General features: G+C 30.4%; 1 protein-coding gene across 1 annotated transcript in view; it reads right to left on the bottom strand.

The window, feature by feature from the left end:
• Positions 1-25281, bottom strand: part of LOC145939402 (neuroendocrine convertase 1) — a 53258-nt gene that overhangs the window by 2602 nt on the left and 25375 nt on the right. Inside the window, exons 3-12 of the mRNA XM_083043678.1 lie at positions 10496-10600; positions 10011-10226; positions 9474-9620; positions 8967-9027; positions 7107-7378; positions 5488-5700; positions 4938-5038; positions 3901-3966; positions 2675-2824; positions 1154-1320 (exon numbers count right to left, since the gene is read on the bottom strand). Of these exons, the coding sequence (XP_082899804.1) occupies positions 1154-1320; positions 2675-2824; positions 3901-3966; positions 4938-5038; positions 5488-5700; positions 7107-7378; positions 8967-9027; positions 9474-9620; positions 10011-10226; positions 10496-10600 (1498 nt within the window). The remainder of the gene's footprint in view (positions 1-1153; positions 1321-2674; positions 2825-3900; positions 3967-4937; positions 5039-5487; positions 5701-7106; positions 7379-8966; positions 9028-9473; positions 9621-10010; positions 10227-10495; positions 10601-25281) is intronic.

Here is a 25281-nt window from a genome sequence, read left to right as displayed (position 1 = left end):
GTTATAATATTCAATAAGTTTTATATTAAACAAATTAAATAATAAATATTTTATTTGTAATAATAAATATTTATTTGTTATAATAAATATTTTAATAAATAATAAATATTTTATTTCTATTGAATTTTCCTTTTCCGAATAAACAGATCGCATCAAAGGAGTAAATTGAATTGCCACCGATAATTGGACTAATTGTAAGAACGTATTCGTGCTGTTAAATGCATTTGCGACACAGAAACGTGACTTCCAATATTAATGAAGATATTAATTCTGTTTGAATTATACGTTCATTATTTGCTGTCCTTTCTTATTAGAATTGCGTTATCTCAAACTGAGAGCAAGATTTATGATTGATAAGTGAAAAAAATGGAAAGACACATTAAATTGGATAATATTTATTTATCAAAAGAAGTTTTTCTATAAAAAAATTTTGTAAAAATTTATAATGGAAAGTATCTTATCTCTTTTTTACACTATATTAGGCATTGTATAATTTTCGAAAAAAAAAAAGTATAACAATCTAGTTATTAATAATATTAATCACATTTTTTATCACTATTTTCTTTACATTTTTTAATATTTTATTTATTCGCTCTGTTGTAAGAGCTGTTCTTTCCTTCATAAATTAAAATACAGCAGCAAATAGAACTCAATAAATTTGGTTGACAAGCGGATTTCCATGAATGCAGCTAAATGCATTTGCATTTAGTCTCCGAGAATATTCCCGGAGACTTCAGCGCTGATATAATTATACATAGAGCATTTTCTTTGTATGATATTTTTAAAGGTTTCTTAAGTCTCTTAATTCAGGATGTAAAATAATGCATTCCGATCGTCTTCATAACTATTCTCTCGTCTTTCCGTTCTTTTCATTTCTATAAGTCGGATACAAATGAAGATTGGTAGCATTTCCAGACATACATTTAAATGAAACATAACTGCTCAAGAACTGTTTGTGCGACTTTGCGCATAAAGTTTTATTAAAAATGTTGTTTATATTATTGTTTCTACACATTTAGAAATCAAAAGCTTAGGAACATGTACATGAGAAAAATTCTATTTTCTCGCATACGTGCGAATCTATTTATTAATCAATGCATATAGAAAAAATTGTGAATGTATGATAAATGATTGAAAAATGAAAAATGTATACCATCTGGTGAACGCAGATACATTTCGAGTGCGCCGCGACGAGAGTACTCGAGATTCACCTCGATCTCGACATGCTCCAAAGAGATAATTTCATTCCCCGATGTCCGACAAACGCTGGCATCGAATATCAGATACTTCTCATTTTCAGTCAGTTTGAAGTCATCGGTGCTGCAACGCAAAACACATGTGTATTGCTACATTAATGCATGTGCAATATGTTTATGCATTAAGTGAATTTGGAAATAAACATTTCCCGAAATGTTGAAATTGTCACATATGTATTTTCAAAATCGCTAGATCGCACGACAAATTTTGCTTTGATATATTACAATTAAACTTTGCATCTGCTTGTCTATATTTTTATACAATTTTTATCTTTATCTCCGAAATGTAAAATAAGTATAGTATATATTACAAATTGTTTCTCTATATTTTATAGATTATTATAGATATCAATTTATTTTACAAATATCAATTTTCTCATGCAATTCATTTTTTTTCAGCATAAATGTAACAGTAAGAGCGCGATTAAATTTTATGTGTACGTGGAAAGTTACAAATGAGAATAATTATACTAGTATCATAGAATATATAAGAAGAAATTAATGAAGCTGCTTTCGCTTCGTGAGCATTTATAGTCGAATTATGAAAATAATCGCAGACGTGCGACTCGGTGCGAAGTGAAACACGCAGGGATATGAAACTGGATGAATCTTCAAAGTATATATACGTATATATATGTACTTATATAAATTACACTGAGAGGAGACCATGTAACGAGATTAGCGTACATTTTCGGTTAACTACACTAGAAGTTATTTTATATGAAATGATCATACATATACATTTGTATCTTTGGTCTATCTAACAAGAATTCTGCTCTGTTTTCTAGGATGTTGAATAAACTACCCTTTCAAGAGCGTACTTCGAAAAAAGTCCTCAACCGTTTTCTCGCCTTTCCCGTGCTATCGTAACGAATGAGAGCTTTTACGACCTTGTTGAATTTAACGATGCATTTCTTATCTCGCACTTCTTCGAGCATCCGGAAATGTCTCTTTGAAAAAGGAGGGCATTGTGCTCGATTGACATGAAGTCCGAAGAATCGGGTTAAGTAGAGGGGCCGTGAGTCTTTTAATACATATGGAACACGTGAAAGAAAATATCTTGTATAAATATGGTATATGGCTAAATATCAAAGGAAAAAGAACATCCAACATAATATATAATTGTTAATATTTCATTTAAATAAAATCTAAATTAAATAAAAGTATAATTTTGCAAATATATGTGACAATTAAAATTTAAAAATGTTATAGATTAGACATTTTTATTTTCAAATACTCTAATATATACGTACATTTGAATTACCTAATATTGCGTTGAATTGCGCAAATACATTCATTTGCTTCGAAAAAGCAAAAGTATTTAGATAATTTTAATCGTATGATCTACCTTGTTTCGATACGAAGTTTGCGTGCCACGTAATTAAGCTCCAACGTTCTAAATACGCTAATTTACTTACTAGTACGTAGTCACTTCGCAAATAGTCTTCTCCGGTACCGTCGTCCAGTCGTAACTTGCCATTACCAGTGCTTCTCCGTTCATAAGTCCAAATCCGAAAGCAGTGTTAAACCAAAATCCAGCCGCGTTTTTGAACCATCCCGGATTTTGGCTGATAAATTTATGTAATTACTAAAAACTCATCTCGCGCGCGCGTGTAAAAAATAACTTCTCATGAGTGTATGAAAGCAGTGTGAGAAAGTGACGAGTATTAAGGAGAAAGGAAAATTATTCTTTTTACACTGACACTCTGTCAATTACTAAATTTGATTAAAATTTTTGTTATAATGGAGAGAAGTAACACGATTTGTACTATTATTGAAATTCTGCAAAATAATGGTTACGCTAAATGAATTTTTGGAGTATTATTACAGCAAAAATTAAAACTGATATCCACTCTCTGTGGAATGAAAATCGATTATCTCTAAGCATTAATTGTCAAATGTAATTTATTTGATGAATATGAAATATGATCTCACAATTAATATTCTTGTCAACGCGAACACGATACGTTCTTGTAAAAGCGATTACGATCGCTTTTATAATTCGATATTAGAGACGATAATAGAAGGCAATTAGCACGAAATATAAATTACGAGGTAGAGCAATAACGAATTGAAATATGTAGAACCATCTGGGTGCGCGTATTTTAGTAGATTTATGATTAAATAGCAATTTTTTCCGCTACATTGTGCATGCGTGACCTCTTTTCTTTGACAACTATTCAATAAAAGTTATATATATAAAATTACACAAAATAATTTAGATGTAATGTGTTTAAATTTGCGAAAAATATAAACATAATTTTTTAAAATACAAATATCCGGATATCTGTAAAAATATCGAAAAATTGATTTGGATTTTTCAAGCGGATGAATTTAAAAAAATTTGTACAAATTTTATTAAAAGAAAAAGATGCTTTTAAAGAGACAATTACGCGTTCAAATTATCATTTAATCGTTTCGTTTCGTAGACTTTCACAAACTTAATTGTTAATTATAATCGATTGCATTGAGAATTATAATATTTTTAGATCGAGAAAAATCATTTCCTGCGCGTTTTATTCAATTTATGATTATACAGTGCAAAAGTGGCGTTGCAATCTGTTCAGTTAAAGTGAGAATAAGAATTTAAGCTGACACGATTGCAGATACACGTGACCTGAATTGCTATTCGCGAAATGCTCACCTAAGAGGACTGTACTCCGATGACCAAGCTATCAAATGCTGAATGTCTCTCCACGTTAAGTTTTTGCTGTAAAAATAAAAGAAGTCGTTAATACGAACTTTGATTAGAATATCGATAATTTCCTATTAAAATAACATCTTTATTTCGGTCGTGGGTTAATCGAGGCTAAATTGAAACTCAATATACTGTGACCTCCAAAGAGCGGATATACATATGTATCGAACATTTCACGCGATCGTACTTAAAATGTAATGAAGACCGAGAAGAATAATTCGAGGAAGAGAATATTTTGGTTTCGAGTATGCAGATTTCCAGAAACAACTTTAAAAATTTAACTTAACTTGAAACAACTTTAGTTTCAAGAACAGTTGTCTAAAAAAATTTTTTGTCTTAAATATTAAAATTAAAATTTGTGATAAGTTCTTTTATTTTCTGATGATATATATAATCCATTGTTCCAGAAGATTATATTTTATGTTTTTGGAAGATATATATTTCTACGAGATAGCAGAAGGAGTTATATTTGTACATAGAGAAAAAAATTATACACAAGATGGAAAAGCATTAAAAATTAATGAGAAGGTTAACTTTGGTATGAGAAACGCAAAGTTTTATAATAAAGATGTTGTAATTTAAATTATCTACAGAATACGCGCAAATCATTCACAAAGTAATTAAGAGAATGCGCTTTTTCATTTTCTTAATGAATATTATTTTAATATATTTGCTTGGTTTATATTTATCTTTACTGTCTCTCTCTCTCTTTCTTCCTTGATACTCTTATAATTATATATGTATTAATTAAAAGAGTGTAATATCAAATATATTAATAAAGAAAATATTTGCGGAAAGAGAAAGTTCCGAGTATAATAGTAACAGTAAAATAAAATATCTCTTTTTATCGCATAATTAAAAAATAAATATGTATACTATAATAATTAAAAAATAAATATAATTAATAACGTAATCAACTGTTTTCTCGTTTCTTAAAGAAAAGTTCAATAGAAAAAGACTATTGCTACTGAGTATGTTCGTACTTTACTTGCAGCGCGAGAGCTAATATCCCGGCGGCTAATGGAGCAGAAGCTGAAGTACCCGTATGGTTGGTCGTGCAGGTATTTTTTAGATCTGTCGTTACCTGGAAAATGTAAATAAAAGCTACTAAATTATTCTCCGTAAGACGGATTTTGTCCCTCCGCGGATACTAATCATTCAAGAGAAGATTCTCAGAAGAGGAAGAACCGACGATAATTGTGAAATATCGCATTAAATTAGAGAGTAGATTCAAATAATATTATTCTGAGTAAAATATCATATCATTTTAATATAATTTTAATTATCAATATCATTTTAATTGTAAATTACATTTACGATCCAGACATTAAAATATTTTTTATTTTTTTAGATAAATTGAATAGATTTAGATATGCAATTATGATGTTTATACAGCGCATATTTTGTAAATATATTACATATTCAAATTAATAAAGCTTTGTAAAAGTTTGTCAATATATTTTTTTAATATCAATCTCTATTAAATTTAATTAATGTAATAAATCGAGCTGAGGAAATAGATACAATACTTACTATCTTGTAATTATAAGATTCGCTGCTACTGTATGTTGTAGCAAGAACAGCAGGACATTTTTCTCCGTACCAAGGAAGTTTTCCAGTTTGGCTAACTGATCCTATGGCTATGGTATATATACTTCCAACATATCCATCATATCCGCAGTCATCCAAATTGCGTCCACCATTCCCAGAGGCCCATACATAAATGTTACCTTTACCGTTACGACCCTGTCACGTATTCGAGTATCAATATTGCCTCATGTAATATCAAGCAAATGATGATTTATTCATGAGATGATGAAACTTTTACGTTATATATATATATATATATCAGATTATATAGAAGTGTACATTTGCAAATCATAAAAAATGCTGCAAGAATCTGTTGGAAGATAAAGACAGAAAAGAAAGGTAAAGAAGAAAAATGTGTGCAAATTATATAATATACATATGTATATACATATTTAAAAATTCCTATATTTTATGCAGCTTATAATGCAGATTATAACTTTACGAAAGATGCAGTGTTGTGTGTGTATATTGTATGTGAGTGTTGTTTTATGCATAAAAAAACGACTCATAATAATATATAAATATGCAAGGAGATCTTATCTTTCTTTTTCAGACCGATGTTAGACTAGCTTTTCATTTATATTTAATCCTCAGAAGAAATGAGAAAAGAAGAGATACTTTATAAGAGCGTCTTGCTAACATCTCTTTGAAGCCGGGGTTAGCATTTGCGATGATAATATTAAAAGTCGGCACACTTTCGTAATCGTACAAAATAGACTTATTAAGACAAAGTCTGTAATAAAAATTAGGGCGCACAAAGAAAGATCATAGCATGACCGAGTTTCAACTCAGCTATTACAGCTATATAAGTTAAGTCATTCCCCAATTTTTCCTTCACACGAGTTCTTAATTCTTTTTAATTTCGGTGAAATTTTCAAACGTAAATTTTACAACCGTAAATTTAGAAATAAGTGAAAATTTTGATTATTACGAGTCATTTGCTTTGCTAAGCGTATGCGAATGATTGTGACACACTTACGCAATTTGTAGATATAGTTATCGTGAGACACGAAAAAAAATTGATAAGTGAAATTTTGTAGTAAATAAAAAAGGAAAAGAGAAAAAAAAGCTTTTAGGATTGTCTGCTGTCTGAAAAAAGCGATCAATAAGCAACGAATCGCCATGGGAAATGTAGTTAAAGTTTAATTAGGTTTAAATAAGCTTAGTTCCGGCGTTGTGTAAAAGCTTGTTTAAATATTAAATCACTAAAAACCCTGTTTCATACTAAAGTCAATCCACTCAATCCGATCCGATTACAAAGTCTTACAAAGTTCACATTTTCTTTCTCTTTTACAAACTTCCAGAAACAAAAGGTATCAAACATTCGTAAAAAAATATAATTTTAACCCGCGGAGACAACAATATTTATTATAAATTTCACTGTGTATCTGCAAGCTGCTGATCACAGGACGCTGATCATATGCTAGCTGTGCCTTTAAAGTAATTTATTATTTGTTTCAGCCTCTTCTTCTCTCTCCTGAGCTTTAAATCTAAATTATTTTTGTAGCTATAAACTTTTTAATTAAAGAAAATTTGTTTTTAAATATTAGAAGTAAACTGACTTTTGTTACGCCGAGCTGGAGTGCCTCGACGGCGAGTCTGCGGGGTCCGTCCAAAGTCTTTCCATCATCAGACGGTCCCCAAGAAGCCGAATAAATGTCGATGAGTTCTTGTTTGTACCTTAGGGCCTCGCCCTCTACCCGATCGTTCATTCGGCCATCGAGAAGCTTGATACAGCCGATGGATGCCCCATAGGCAATTCCGACACCGCATTTGCGGTTGTTGGCTTCCATCGCTATCTCGCCGGCACACTTGGTGCCGTGAGCGTTTTTCCCTGAGGAGCAGTTTAATTTCTGATATGATTGTGAAACAATAATATTCAATCGGGTCAGTAAAATTTGCCAAGCTCCATTGTACGCGCGAGAATAAGAATTAAACATGTTCTACAGGGAATACCTGCCAGGAAGTCTCAACATCTCGCTTCGTAACATTACGGATTTACTTGATTTTCAAATGTAAAATTCAGCATAAATAATTTTGTTCGAACAAGTAATAGTGAAATTATTTATATTAAATTGTTCTCGATCTTTACCACGTTTCTCTCTCTAAACTTCTTAATTTTTTCTTGCATAAATAGAGGATTCTATTGCTTAAAGCCTTACTAAAAAATATATTTCAATAGAATAGAAACATATTTCTATTAAAATATATTTTTTAGTAATGCTTTAAGCAATAATTGTTAATTTTTATTTTATCTGGATGTGTAGCAATCAAAGTGAGATCACTTACGTATTGCATAATTGGTTTTAATCTGTGTGACTATAATTAATTGAAAATTATGTTATAAACATATAAATGTGTCGATTTCACCACAAAGTAGCTGGTTTGATCTGCTTTCACGAAAATTAATATCGGCATGTTAATATTTTTACGAGTGTAAATTATTTATTAAATTTTATTGATTGAGTTTATATGTAACTGCTATTATTCGAATGACCGAGTTACAAATATCATTCTTATATTTTAACACATTCATAGAATACAAATGCAAGGCAATATTGACTAAAACATCGATAATTGACTATATAAGTTATTATATATAAAAATGTGTTTATATATTTTTAAATTAATCAATATCAATTTTTTAAATCCATTTTATTTTAAATTTATTTTGCCAGTCTAGTTTTAAAAAATACCACATAAATGCAGATCTAATTTTTCTCAATAATTATTAATATTTGAATATTTTAAAAAACAAAAATAAAATTAAAATATAATAAAGCGATACAAAGTAACATCAGATTGAAAATCGGATATAATGATTAGAAAAGAGTGAGATAATCTAATTTGCGTGAGAATGGCGCAAAATTCTATATATTTTTTTTATATTAAAGCTTATCATCGTCGGACAATTTCAACGAAAGCAAAGTTTTCTGCAAGCAAGTTTTAAACTAGTTGTGACCCATCGATAGTTTATGGTTTAAATGCATTACCGAATCCGCTGGATGCGCGTTTTCTCCTCGATAGACCGCAATTTACTCGAGAGTTTGACACGTTTACATCACGTAGTTTATACCATAGTTTGACCGATATATTGTAACGTAAGTGCTATGTGCGACCGCACAGGAATGTAATTATAATGACATACCTATATCGTCAACGTATCATGAATTATTATGAGCAAATTAGATTATCGTGATTTAAAAATTATGTGTGAATATTTTTGATTTGCTTTATTAAACGGATGTATGAAATATAATATGCTATATAATTACGTAAAAGATATTATTTTTCTAAATTTTATTATATAATACTATTGTATAAAAAATATCATCACTATTTTATTATACTACTTATTATACATGTATATATATATTGTTGTAAAAAAGAAAAATTTAGTATATATATAAAAATGATCTTACCATTATATCTTGGAAGAGGATCATTGTCCTTTTCGTTCACGTCGTAACTAATGGCTGCATCCTAAATTTAAATATTATATTGAGAAAATAAAGCTAAGCTATAAACATATATAAATAATGCAATAATATGTAATATGTCGTTTTTTTAGTATTTGGCAAAAGATATTCTCCATCTTTTTTAAATGTGTGTGAATTTCATAATATTATAAGATTTTTATGAACTTTCTTCAGAAGATTAATTATATTTTAATTATTATATAAATATTATATAATTTAATTATTAATTATTATAAATAAAATGTTTTACATATATTTTTGGTGTAATACGTATAATTTAAATACAATATTTATATTGCAGTAATATATGTAGTGAAAAATATAATAATGAGCGTACATAACATAAACATAAAAATGGAATAATGCTTTCTAAAATTTAAAATAAATCTTCGAGCTACATAGTTCGTCATCTATGAGATGAAGAGAAAGCTCGAAGCAAATATTACGTACGTAATTGCTTCGTAGATCATCATGATCGTATTCCAAACCGTCGTCGAGAATTGCAATTCTCACTCCTCGACCAGTTATCTCTCGTCGATAGAGAGGCAGAACGTTTAAGTCGAGCTTCGGCAAATATTCTTCGGTCTTCGCATTTTGCTACGGCAGTTGATAAAAAACTTTCAACAATTTCAACAATATAACAATAACAAAAATATATATCAAAGCAATTAATTATCTTATAAAACAAAATAATTTTTTCGAGCTTGATATATTCAAATATATGTATTGAAATAAGTAAAATTTTTAAACTGTTTGAGCATGTTTTGTAATGTATAATATTCTATATAAATTATGAATTATATTTTATAAAATTACATATTTTTAAAATAATTGGAATAATTTTTATATTTGCAGTTTATATTTTTATCTTAAAACGATTTGATTATTTTATTATTGCAATATCTTATTTTGTATAATCTGAAAATAGAATATTTTATTCATTGAGCGCGCGCGCGCGCGCGATACTGAGAAAATGTGCATTATTACCAGATACCATTGTTGATTCCAAAGCTCGTCATTAAATATTCTATCGGTAGCATAGTCATTTTCCTCCTCGCTATTAACAGCATTTGATGCAACTTCGTATACGTTTAATTGCAGACGCTTTTCTCTCGTTAAAGGTTTTTCAGACTCTAAGTCGGCTAACGAGATGTAATCGCGTTTAATTCGTTTCACGGTTTTTTGTTGATCCGCCCAGACGATCTTTCCTTGGCAAAATGTGAATTGTGTCAAGAAAGTTGCATTCTCGTTGCACATCATTTTGTAACATATCACATGCTACTACAATTATTATTATACAGAGATACATTAATACACATTTGTATGTACAGAAATATGCATGAAAATTTTATGTATATGCACAAGTAATATTAAAAAAAAATTAGTTGTAAGAATTAATATAATTCCTAAATTCTGCAGTTAGAATATTATTTGAGATCATAGAATAACGTTTGTGTAAGATATAAAGTTACCTTGGAAATTGTATTAAGGTCCTTCGTTAAGTGAAGATTTCCTCTTTTCTTCTGGCTCGGGCTATTAGCCTTAAGCCATATATATGTGTCATTGAATCCTAGAACCTGAATGAGAAGATCCATTACATGTAAATTTTTCAAGAGGACCAGCGATATGCGCTGCATATTTAATGAATTTCAGGCCGAATTAAGATTTTATTTAAATTTTTGCTTAAATAAGTATTAAAGCACCAGTCTTATATCCGCTCTATTATCATTTTGCAGTTGATCCTTTTTTCTCAATGTTCATCAGCATTAAAATTAAAATGTATTTAGTTTATAGAATTGTAAATGTGTTTTATTTTTTCATCAACATATTACATTTTATAAATTTTATCAATATGTTCTCTTCTTTATTAATTATATAAGCTGAGAGAGAGAGAGATTTTTATTTAGAGCGATATCATAAATTAAAATTATCATAGATATTATCATGTACACTTATCTATCTTTTAGCTGTTAGCTAATTAAAATGGAAATAAAGGTTGCATGATAGATAATAATTGAGAACAACATTTATGTAATATTAAATTATTATTTAAATTAAAAACTATTTATTTTGGATAAAAACACTATAATAATAAATTAATTTAAGTTTAAAAATAATATATAATTATTACATACAATACTTGAATCAATATATTTGAAATGTTCAGAATATTGTGTCTGAAGAATATATATCTATTTCATGTACATTAAAGGGTTAACTACCCTTCGTTGATTTAGGGTGAGAGTAAAAAACTGGACGTCCCGACGTTTGCGCCCTTCGAATGAGCAAAAGGGACGCTATGATCAGGATAGCATACGAAAGCAGTTGGTAAATCGAGCGATTCTTTTGGGGGGAACTATCGAAAGTCTAAATGGGGTATCGTGCGTGTGTAACGTTATTATTATCCATGGTGTCACGTGGCCGGTTTGCCTTCGTTTTTGTATGGCATCCGTATGCGATGTGCTGTATCGCATGGCGTAAGTAATATGACAGAGATAGAGCGAGGGGAATTGTAAGAGAGGGGGACCACCTGGTAGAAAACTGAACGTCATTCGTGCAAGGGGGCAGACTATATTTCCGTAACATCAGACACATACCGTCTATTTCGAGACCTCCTGACTGTTCGACCGGTCTCTCCTGATAATCGTCCATATTAATTTTTTTTTTTTTATGGATATACATATATACATTTGAAAGTATAATTTGTGCAAAGTAGACACATGTTTTAAAATATTAAACTGCATAAAACCGCGCGCGAAAAATTAATTTATATATATATTAATTTTTGTGATTAACCCATTGGAGAAATAAAAAATCTGAAATATATAAAATTCATAAAATGTGTTATATAATTTATATTTATAAATATAATTGTGCATAATTTATTAGTTTTAATATTGTACTTTAAATAATATTTGTGTAAAACGTTGTTTAATTATGTTTACAATATATTATTTATTGCAATACAATTTAATATTGAGCTTGTGTTTTATATTTGTAATTGATGCTTTGTTAAACATTCCATTATATTTATTATTATTGACATTTTTTTTGGTGACAGCTTAAGAAATCAGCTGATCGTGATATTATTCCCAAACAGCATTTTGAATCGTTTTACGTATACATATATTTTAATTGCTATTGGCAATAATAATTTTTTTATTGTGATTTTCGGGAAATAGATATGACATCAAATGCGATCGATCTCCACAGTAGGATTCAAGGAAATATTCAGGTCATTGGGATTATAAAACAATAATCGTTTCGTCTGCTATCCTCTTAATCCCATACAACCGTGAGCAAAAATCCTTTAATCCACTATCCATCATATCTGTTGTGCATTCGGTTAAAAGAAATAAATTTGATCGTCAAAATGCTTCGCTGAACTCGCTGATAAACTAGTGAACATCCGGCGGGATACACTTTTCAATACAGCGGCGCATAAATGTTGTACGTTTGCATATCCGTGATCACGTATGCCGTGCACGCCGCGTTAAGCATTTAGGATTTTACATCACGGTCTGTGGATCGATGGGAAACGTTTCTACTTTTTGCAAACTAGGTCTACAAATGCATAGAAATTTAATATTAAATAAAATTTGCTGGAATAAAGATCTGCTAATCTTTTTGTCAACTAATTTAATTAAATAAGGAAAAATGTATATTACAATGTATAAAGTTATATTAATAATAAGTTATATAATAAGTTTTATTATTTCAAATAATTTATGTTAATTGTAGCATTTTTAATTTCTCTCTCATGGTCAATGTTTGTTCAATCTCCAAAATAAAAAAATCTGTATTTTTTCAGTTTGACACTTGTTATTAATTATCTCAGAGACAAAATTAACACTTTCTGTGTAAGATATCGTACATACACACATATATGTGCATGTGTGTTGTAAACGGATTTTGAGATAAAAAAACTTTTAAAACAATTAATTAGATTTCGAAGTAACTTCAACTTCGTAGGTACGTGAAAGGGGTTAATTCGAGAAATCTTGCGGGTCAATGCAATTTTCGTAAACTTTTTCAACCGTAGGTTCTCAAAGAAAGGATTCTTAATTAGTATGTGAATGCGTTTTCGACTCTTTTTAACAAGCGACAACTTCAAACAAAGTCGCCGCTTTTTGCGCAAAATAGTGCTCGATAGATGCTTTCTAGGTGTCACGCGAGTGCTTAAATTGCACGTGAAAACGTTTCAAACTCGAATTCGTCGACTACGTGATAATGGCTCTCTCCCTTTGGCCCTCTTCGGTCGTAATCGGTAAGCCACTTTCGACAGTGGTCGAAGAGATGCACATTGGGAGAGTTGCACGGACGCGTACGTGAGAGAAGCACGAAGAGAAAATCGGAGACGGTCATTACTTCGCAATCAGCGAGCGACAAGGCAAATATTACAGTTATTACCAAGTATTACCATGATATTACCATGATATCGCAGCATTAATCCGATGTACGTGAAATGCAGTAACATTACGCCAGGAATGTGTATGCAGTTTTTTATATCAAGTAACTCAATATTCTGTCCATTTTATATATGTTTTTAGCAAATACAATAATTAAAATATACAAGATATATTTCAGAAACTGTTCGAAATAAATGCGTATAGTGTTAGTTCTCTTAAATTCGGAGAGTAGATATTTACTATAAAAATTAAAAAAAGAAATTAATCAGTCTTATTGTTAGTTAGAAACAAAAATAAATAATTAATATCTTTTGATTTGAAATGAGTTTTAATTAAATTAATTAAAATTTAATTTAAATATAATAAAAATTTGATATACGTCTATGGATCTATACATCGACAATTTTGCTAAAAAAAGATTGACTCTAGATTTTAACAAGAAACAATTTTATATGTCTTTTGCTTGAATAGGCCAATACTCTGTATATATATAAAAAAATTACTATTACGGAAAATCGATTTTTAGTTTATACAAATATGATTCATTTGTTTAAATTTATTAATTTTGTACTGTTGCATTATATCGCGTCCTGTTATCACTCGACTAATATTCGCTGAGTGGTGAAGTTTCGCTCAATTGCATCTTGCCTGACTTCCTCATCATTTAACGATTCCTCGATACGAACTCTCGGAAAAGGATTATGCTACCCTTGCCGCGTCCTATACATTTCCTATCCAATCGTCTTAAGTTCGCGCGAAGACATTTTGGAACTCGAGTACCATCACCATCGACCGCGTAGTATTTCCCGCGAATGTACGAGAATACCCATGGAAAATGTCTTCGTGCGCGTAAAAGGAAGAGGCAAAAAATCAGAGCCGGTTATTACTTCGCGATCAGCGGGCGATTCGTCTTATCGGTATTCAGATTGCGCCTTTCGACTGCTATGAAGGGACGACACCTCGTGTTCGGTATAGATACAGGAAGATCTGCGGTAGTCCAAGTCGCTTGTAACCCCCTCCGGGCGAAATGGCAAGCGTGGGTAAAGATGAGAGAAATGTAGAGATAGAGATAGAGATAGAGAGAGAGAAAGAGAGAGAGAGAGAGAGAGAGAGAGAGACTAAGTATTTTCGCAGTCCATTTGTTTTGATCGGATTTCCAACTGTCTCTCGTAATCCCGCACCCGTAAGCTCCCGCAGGCGTCGTCAGTTTCCAATGAAAACCCTAACGTCTCTATCCTCTTCTCCCCTTCTGGTCATGCCCGCTATGCAACCCTCGTCGATGTTTCCCCAGAACACCTTCGTCCTCGTCTCTTGGATTCCTGCGAGCATTCTCCGCGTTCTCTGTGTATTTTACGTACGTGAATGTGTGCACGCGTATGTACATTTGTACACAATGTCCTACCTGTCGTGTGCCCTCTCGAAAATTTTTTGCAAACTGTTTCAGATCTAAGGAACCTTACGAAGCACATTACAGTTAATTTTTTTTAACAGTAACATTAAAATATCGAGATAACTTATTAAAATGCAGAACACTTTAGAATGAGAATCCCCTTTCTAAAAAAGGCATGTTATTGACATTGTTGTCGCTTTTCCGCGATGCTGATTGGCTCTCTGTCGATTCGCGTTGTGTGTTATATTCGTAGCATCGAAAGGCTGTCATCACGAGGGTTAGCAGTTAGCAGTTTGACAGTTAGTCTAAAATAAAATAAAATAAAATAATAATATGTTTTAAATAATATGTTATAATACTTTAAACTTGATTAATATTTTTGACATTCGCCTTATGTGTTATATTTGTAGCATGAAGAGGCTGTCATCGTGAGGGTTAGAAGTTAGCAGTTTGACAGTTAGTCCAAAATAAAATTAAATAAAATAATGACATGTTTTAAATAATATGTTATAATACTTTAAATTTTGATTAATATTTTTGCGGAAAAGAGGCAACAATACTTGCGAGAATCGACTTAATATGTCTTTTTTAGAAAAAGACTAGAATAACACAAGCGCGCGTTAAGCAATTCCTCGATTTTATTAAAAAAAGTATGATGTATTTATATAAAGTTTGTTTAAACTTCATTAATATTTTTTTACAGAAATCAGATGATTAAAGCATTACATTGCCAATTAAATTTTAAAATAAAAATATGTTATAAAAATTAAAATAATATATAATTCCTTAAACTCGATTAATATTTTTTGACAGAAATCAGCTGATAGCTGTTATAAATATTAATCGAGTTTAAGGAATTATATATTACATTATTTAAAACATATTATTTTAAATGTTATAACATATTCTTATTTTAAAAATTAATTAGAAAATTAACGTTTTAATCAGCTGAATTCTGTAACAAAAATATTAATCGAGGATAAGATATTACAACATATTATTTACAATATATTGCTATTTTAATTTTTATAACATATTACTATTTTAAAATTTAATTACCTTACAATATTAATATTTTCTAATATATATATTTAATTAAGAAGTAGTATATTTATTAAGTTAAGAATAGAAATGAGACATGAATACATATTTACAATTAAGGTTTCGTAGATATAATTTTTAAAACAAAAATTATTTTCTTAATTAGAGTCACAAATATATTTCGTCCGACACTTTTCGATAATCTTGATATAATTCGAATTCCGAATGCGCAGTAGAAATGAGTTTCGACATATATTACAGCGATATATGCATGCAGTCACGCATAATTCGTAATAATGTGCAGACAATGTACTGTTAAAATGTATATAAGATTAATTTTTTGCACGTTTTGAAATATCGAAAATTAAAATTTTTAAGCCGCAAATCCCATACGGCGCAGATTTATATAACGTATATTAGACCAAAAAGGTAGTACGCTGGTATGCTTATGGTTCAAAGATAATCAGCAAACAATACACTATTAAAATGTATAATCGATGAAATTTTGGCTCGTTTTTAAATATTAGAAATCGATACTCTTTTACCGCTGATCCCATGCGACGCAAGTTCATTTTATGTATATCAAGTTAAAAAATTTGTACGATGGTGTCTGCTTGGTACCAAATAATTCTGTAATCAATGTACTATTAAAATGTATAATCGATGAATTTTTGGCTCGTCTTTAAATATTAGAAATAGATACTTTTTTACCGCTGACCCTATGCGACGCAACCTTGTTTTATGTATATCAATTTAAAAAATTTGTACGCTGGTGTCTGCATGGTACCAAAAGATTCTGTAATCAATGTACTATTAAAATGTATAATCGATGAATTTTTGGCTAGTCTTAAAATATTAGAAATCGATACTTTTTTACCGCGGACCCTGTGCGACGCATTCTTATTTTATTTTTATCATATTAAAAAATTTGTACGCTGGTGTCTGCATGGTACCAAATGATTCTGTAATCAATGTACTATTAAAATGTATAATCGATGAATTTTTGGCTCGTCTTAAAATATTAGAAATCGATACTTTTTTGACGCGGACCCTGTGCGACGCATCCTTATTTTATGTTTATCGTATTAAAAAATTTGTACGCTGATGTCTGCATGGTACCAAAAGATTCTGTAATCAATGTACTATTAAAATGTATAATCGATGAATTTTTGGCTCGTCTTAAAATATTAGAAATTGATACATTTATGCCGCTGACCCTATGCGACGCATCCTTAATTTATGTATAGCAAATGAAAAAGTTTGTACGCTGTTGTCTGCTTGGTACCAAATGATTCTGTAATAAATGTACTATTAAAATGTATAATCGATGAATTTTTGGCTCGTCTTAAAATATTAGAAATCAATACTTTTTTATCGCTGACCCTATGCGACGCAGCCTTATTTTATGTTTATCAAGTTAAAAAATTTGTACGCTGGTGACTGTTTGGTACCAAATGATTCTGTATTAAATGTACTATTAAAATGTATAATCGATGAATTTTTGGCTCGTCTTAAAATATTAGAAATTCATACTTTTTTGACGCGGACCCTGTGCGACGCATCCTTATTTTATTTTTATCATATTAAAAAATTTGTACGCTGGTATCTGCATGGTACCAAAAGATTCTGTTACAATGAACTATTAAAATGTATAATCGATGAATTTTTGGCTCGTCTTAAAATATTAGAAATCGATACTTTTTTACCGCTGACCCTATGCGACGCAACATTATTTTATGTATATCAAGTTAAAAAATTTATACGCTGGTGTCTGTTTGGTACCAAATGATTCTGTAATCAATGAACTATTAAAATGTATAATCAATGAATTTTTGGCTCGTCTTAAAATATTAAAAATTAATACTGTTTTGACGCGGACCCTGTGCGACGCGTCCTTATTTTATGATTACCGTATTAAAAAATTTGTACGCTGGTGTCTGCATGGTACCAAAAGATTCTGTAATGAATGTACTATTAAAATGTATAATCGATGAATTTTTGGCTCGTCTTAAAATATTAGAAATCGATACTATTTTAACGCTGACCCTATGCGACGCATCCTTAATTTATGTATAGCAAATGAAAAAGTTTGTACGCTGTTGTCTGCTTGGTACCAAATGATTCTGTAATAAATGTACTATTAAAATGTATAATCGATGAATTTTTGGCTCGTCTTAAAATATTAGAAATCGATACTTTTTTATCGCTGACCCTATGCGACGCAACCTTATTTTATGTTCATCAAGTTAAAAAATTTGTACGCTGGTGTCTGTTTGGTACCAAATGATTCTGTAATAAATGTACTATTAAAATGTATAATCGATGAATTTTTGGCTCGTCTTAAAATATTAGAAATTCATACTTTTTTGACGCGGACCCTGTGCGACGCATCCTTATTTTATTTTTATCAAGTTAAAAAATTTGTACGCTGGTGTCTGTTTGGTACCAAATGATTCTGTAATAAATGTACTATTAAAATGTATAATCGATGAATTTTTGGCTCGTCTTAAAATATTAAAAATTAATACTTTTTTGACGCGGACCCTGTGCGACGCGTCCTTATTTTATGATTACCGTATTAAAAAATTTGTACGCTGGTGTCTGCATGGTACCAAAAGATTCTGTAATGAATGTACTATTAAAATGTATAATCGATGAATTTTTGGCTCGTCTTAAAATATTAGAAATCGATACTATTTTAACGCTGACCCTATGCGACGCATCCTTAATTTATGTATAGCAAATGAAAAAGTTTGTACGCTGCTGTCTGCTTGGTACCAAATGATTCTGTAATAAATGTACTATTAAAATGTATAATCGATGAATTTTTGGCTCGTCTTAAAATATTAGAAATCGATACTTTTTTATCGCTGACCCTATGCGACGCAACCTTATTTTATGTTTATCAAGTTAAAAAATTTGTACGCTGGTGTCTGTTTGGTACCAAATGATTCTGTAATAAATGTACTATTAAAATGTATAATCGATGAATTTTTGGCTCGTCTTAAAATATTAGAAATTCATACTTTTTTGACGCGGACCCTGTGCGACGTATCTTTATTTTATTTTTATCATATTAAAAAATTTGTACGCTGGTATCTGCATGGTACCAAAAGATTCTGTAATCAATGTACTATTAAAATGTATAATCGATGAATTTTTGGCTCGTCTTAAAATATTAGAAATCGATACTTTTTTACCGCTGAACCTATGCGACGCAACATTATTTTATGTATATCAAGTTAAAAAATTTGTACGCTGGTGTCTGTTTGGTACCAAATGATTCTGTAATAAATGTACTATTAAAATGTATAATCGATGAATTTTTGGCTCGTCTTAAAATATTAGAAATTCATACTTTTTTGACGCGGACCCTGTGCGACGCATCCTTATTTTAATTTTATCATATTAAAAAATTTGTACGCTGGTATCTGCATGGTACCAAAAGATTCTGTAATCAATGTACTATTAAAATGTATAATCGATGAATTTTTGGCTCGTCTTAAAATATTAGAAATTGATAAATTTATGCCGCTGACCCTATGCGACGCATCCTTAATTTATGTATAGCAAATGACAAAGTTTGTACGCTGTTGTCTGCTTGGTACCAAATGATTCTGTAATAAATGTACTATTAAAATGTATAATCGATGAATTTTTGGCTCGTCTTAAAATATTAGAAATTGATAAATTTATGCCGCTGACCCTATGCGACGCATCCTTAATTTATGTATAGCAAATGAAAAAGTTTGTACGCTGTTGTCTGCTTGGTACCAAATGATTCTGTAATAAATGTACTATTAAAATGTATAATCGATGAATTTTTGGCTCGTCTTAAAATATTAGAAATCGATACTTTTTTACCGCTGACCCTATGCGACGCAACATTATTTTATGTATATCAAGTTAAAAAATTTGTACGCTGGTGTCTGTTTGGTACCAAAAGATTATATAATCAATGTACTATTAAAATGTATAATCGATGATTTTTTGGCTCGTCTTAAAATATTAGAAACCGATACTTTTTTACCGCTGACCCTATGCGAAGCATCCTTAATTTATGTATAGCAAATAAAAAAGTTTGTACGCTGTTGTCTGCTTGGTACCAAATGATTCTGTAATAAATGTACTATTAAAATGTATAATCGATGAATTTTTGGCTCGTCTTAAAATATTAGAAATCAATACTTTTTTATCGCTGACCCTATGCGACGCAGCCTTATTTTATGTTTATCAAGTTAAAAAATTTGTACGCTGGTGTCTGTTTGGTACCAAATGATTCTGTAATAAATGTACTATTAAAATGTATAATCGATGAATTTTTGGCTCGTCTTAAAATATTAGAAATTGATACTTTTTTGACGCGGACCCTGTGCGACGTATCCTTATTTTATGTTTATCGTATTAAAAAATTTGTACGCTGGTGTCTGCATGGTACCAAAAGATTCTGTAATCTATGTACTATTAAAATGTATAATCGATGAATTTTTGGCTCGTCTTAAAATATTAGAAATCGATACTTTTTTATCGCTGATCCTATGCGACGCAACCTTATTTTATGTTTATCAAGTTAAAAAATTTGTACGCTGGTGTCTGTTTGGTACCAAATGATTCTGTAATAAATGTACTATTAAAATGTATAATCGATGAATTTTTGGCTCGTCTTAAAATATTAGAAATTGATAAATTTATGCCGCTGACCCTATGCGACGCATCCTTAATTTATGTATAGCAAATGAAAAAGTTTGTACGCTGTTGTCTGCTTGGTACCAAATGATTCTGTAATAAATGTACTATTAAAATGTATAATCGATGAATTTTTGGCTCGTCTTAAAATATTAGAAATCGATACTTTTTTACCGCTGACCCTATGCGACGCAACATTATTTTATGTATATCAAGTTAAAAAATTTGTACGCTGGTGTCTGTTTGGTACCAAATGATTATATAATCAATGTACTATTAAAATGTATAATCGATGATTTTTTGGCTCGTCTTAAAATATTAGAAACCGATACTTTTTTACCGCTGACCCTATGCGACGCATCCTTAATTTATGTATAGCAAATAAAAAAGTTTGTACGCTGTTGTCTGCTTGGTACCAAATGATTCTATAATCAATGTACTATTAAAATGTATAATCGATGAATTTTTGGCTCGTCTTAAAATATTAGAAATCGATACTTTTTTACCGCTGATCCTATGCGACGCATACTTAATTTATGTATAGCAAATGAAAAAGTTTGTACGCTGTTGTCTGCTTGGTACCAAATGATTCTGTAATAAATGTACTATTAAAATGTAAAATCGATGAATTTTTGGCTCGTCTTAAAATATTAGAAATCGATACTTTTTTATCGCTGACCCTATGCGACGCAACCTTATTTTATGTTCATCAAGTTAAAAAATTTGTACGCTGGTGTCTGTTTGGTACCAAATGATTCTGTAATAAATGTACTATTAAAATGTATAATCGATGAATTTTTGGCTCGTCTTAAAATATTAGAAATTCATACTTTTTTGACGCGGACCCTGTGCGACGCATCCTTATTTTATTTTTATCATATTAAAAAATTTGTACGCTGGTGTCTGCATGGTACCAAATGATTCTGTAATCAATGTACTATTAAAATGTATAATCGATGAATTTTTGGCTCGTCTTAAAATATTAGAAATCGATACTTTTTTGACGCGGACCCTGTGCGACGCATCCTTATTTTATGTTTATCGAATTAAAAAATTTGTACGCTGATGTCTGCATGGTACCAAAAGATTCTGTAATCAATGTACTATTAAAATGTATAATCGATGAATTTTTGGCTCGTCTTAAAATATTAGAAATTGATACATTTATGCCGCTGACCCAATGCGACGCGTCCTTATTTTATGATTACCGTATTAAAAAATTTGTACGCTGGTGTCTGCATGGTACCAAAAGATTCTGTAATAAATGTACTATTAAAATGTATAATCGATGAATTTTTGGCTCGTCTTAAAATATTAGAAATCGATACTTTTTTATCGCTGATCCTATGCGACGCAACCTTATTTTATGTTTATCAAGTTAAAAAATTTGTACGCTGGTGTCTGTTTGGTACCAAATGATTCTGTAATAAATGTACTATTAAAATGTATAATCGATGAATTTTTGGCTCGTCTTAAAATATTAGAAATTGATAAATTTATGCCGCTGACCCTATGCGACGCATCCTTAATTTATGTATAGCAAATGAAAAAGTTTGTACGCTGTTGTCTGCTTGGTACCAAATGATTCTGTAATAAATGTACTATTAAAATGTATAATCGATGAATTTTTGGCTCGTCTTAAAATATTAGAAATCGATACTTTTTTACCGCTGACCCTATGCGACGCAACATTATTTTATGTATATCAAGTTAAAAAATTTGTACGCTGGTGTCTGTTTGGTACCAAATGATTATATAATCAATGTACTATTAAAATGTATAATCGATGATTTTTTGGCTCGTCTTAAAATATTAGAAACCGATACTTTTTTACCGCTGACCCTATGCGACGCATCCTTAATTTATGTATAGCAAATAAAAAAGTTTGTACGCTGTTGTCTGCTTGGTACCAAATGATTCTATAATCAATGTACTATTAAAATGTATAATCGATGAATTTTTGGCTCGTCTTAAAATATTAGAAATCGATACTTTTTTACCGCTGATCCTATGCGACGCATACTTAATTTATGTATAGCAAATGAAAAAGTTTGTACGCTGTTGTCTGCTTGGTACCAAATGATTCTGTAATAAATGTACTATTAAAATGTATAATCGATGAATTTTTGGCTCGTCTTAAAATATTAGAAATCAATACTTTTTTATCGCTGACCCTATGCGACGCAGCCTTATTTTATGTTTATCAAGTTAAAAAATTTGTACGCTGGTGTCTGTTTGGTACCAAATGATTCTGTAATAAATGTACTATTAAAATGTATAATCGATGAATTTTTGGCTCGTCTTAAAATATTAGAAATTCATACTTTTTTGACGCGGACCCTGTGCGACGCATCCTTATTTTATTTTTATCATATTAAAAAATTTGTACGCTGGTATCTGCATGGTACCAAAAGATTCTGTAATCAATGTACTATTAAAATGTATAATCGATGAATTTTTGGCTCGTCTTAAAATATTAGAAATCGATACTTTTTTACCGCTGACCCTATGCGACGCAACATTATTTTATGTATATCAAGTTAAAAAATTTGTACGCTGGTGTCTGTTTGGTACCAAATGATTCTATAATCAATGTACTATTAAAATGTATAATCGATGAATTTTTGGCTCGTCTTAAAATATTAGAAATCGATACTTTTTTACCGCTGACCCTATGCGACGCATCCTTAATTTATGTATAGCAAATGAAAAAGTTTGTACGCTGTTGTCTGTTTGGTACCAAATGATTCTGTAATAAATGTACTATTAAAATGTATAATCGATGAATTTTTGGCTCGTCTTAAAATATTAGAAATCGATACTTTTTTATCGCTGACCCTATGCGACGCAACCTTATTTTATGTTTATCAAGTTAAAAAATTTGTACGCTGGTGTCTGTTTGGTACCAAATGATTCTGTAATAAATGTACTATTAAAATGTATAATCGATGAATTTTTGGCTCGTCTTAAAATATTAGAAATTCATACTTTTTTGACGCGGACCCTGTGCGACGCATCCTTATTTTATTTTTATCATATTAAAAAATTTGTACGCTGGTGTCTGCATGGTACCAAATGATTCTGTAATCAATGTACTATTAAAATGTATAATCGATGAATTTTTGGCTCGTCTTAAAATATTAGAAATTGATACTTTTTTGACGCGGACCCTGTGCGACGTATCCTTATTTTATGTTTATCGTATTAAAAAATTTGTACGCTGGTGTCTGCATGGTACCAAAAGATTCTGTAATCAATGTACTATTAAAATGTATAATCGATGAATTTTTGGCTCGTCTTAAAATATTAGAAATCGATACTTTTTTATCGCTGACCCTATGCGACGCAACCTTATTTTATGTTTATCAAGTTAAAAAATTTGTACGCTGGTGTCTGTTTGGTACCAAATGATTCTGTAATAAATGTACTATTAAAATGTATAATCGATGAATTTTTGGCTCGTCTTAAAATATTAGAAATTGATAAATTTATGCCGCTGACCCTATGCGACGCATCCTTAATTTATGTATAGCAAATGAAAAAGTTTGTACGCTGTTGTCTGCTTGGTACCAAATGATTCTGTAATAAATGTACTATTAAAATGTATAATCGATGAATTTTTGGCTCGTCTTAAAATATTAGAAATCAATACTTTTTTACCGCTGACCCTATGCGACGCAACATTATTTTATGTATATCAAGTTAAAAAATTTGTACGCTGGTGTCTGTTTGGTACCAAATGATTATATAATCAATGTACTATTAAAATGTATAATCGATGATTTTTTGGCTCGTCTTAAAATATTAGAAACCGATACTTTTTTACCGCTGACCCTATGCGACGCATTGTTAATTTATGTATAGCAAATAAAAAAGTTTGTACGCTGTTGTCTGCTTGGTACCAAATGATTCTGTAATAAATGTACTATTAAAATGTATAATCGATGAATTTTTGGCTCGTCTTAAAATATTAGAAATCGATACTTTTTTATGGCTGACCCTATGCGACGCAACCTTATTTTATGTTTATCAAGTTAAAAAATTTGTACGCTGGTGTCTGTTTGGTACCAAATGATTCTGTAATAAATGTACTATTAAAATGTATAATCGATGAATTTTTGGCTCGTCTTAAAATATTAGAAATTCATACTTTTTTGACGCGGACCCTGTGCGACGCATCCTTATTTTATTTTTATCATATTAAAAAATTTGTACGCTGGTGTCTGCATGGTACCAAATGATTCTGTAATCAATGTACTATTAAAATGTATAATCGATGAATTTTTGGCTCGTCTTAAAATATTAGAAATCGATACTTTTTTGACGCGGACCCTGTGCGACGCATCCTTAATTTATGTATAGCAAATAAAAAAGTTTGTACGCTGTTGTCTGCTTGGTACCAAATGATTCTGTAATAAATGTACTATTAAAATGTATAATCGATGAATTTTTGGCTCGTCTTAAAATATTAGAAATCAAAACTTTTTTATCGCTGACCCTATGCGACGCAGCCTTATTTTATGTTTATCAAGTTAAAAAATTTGTACGCTGGTGTCTGTTTGGTACCAAATAATTCTGTAATAAATGTACAATTAAAATGTATAATCGATGAATTTTTGGCTCGTCTTAAAATATTAGAAACCGATACTTTTTTACCGCTGACCGTATGCGACGCATCCTTAATTTATGTATAGCAAATAAAAAAGTTTGTACGCTGTTGTCTGCTTGGTAC

The sequence above is a fragment of the Prenolepis imparis genome, unplaced genomic scaffold (genome assembly GCF_030444845.1).
Source record: "Prenolepis imparis isolate NDT839.2.m4 unplaced genomic scaffold, iyPreImpa1.0 SCAF_8, whole genome shotgun sequence".
Classification (NCBI taxonomy): Eukaryota; Metazoa; Arthropoda; class Insecta; order Hymenoptera; family Formicidae; genus Prenolepis; species Prenolepis imparis.
Note: the sequence above shows the minus strand (reverse complement) of the source record. Positions and strands in the feature narration are given on the sequence as shown.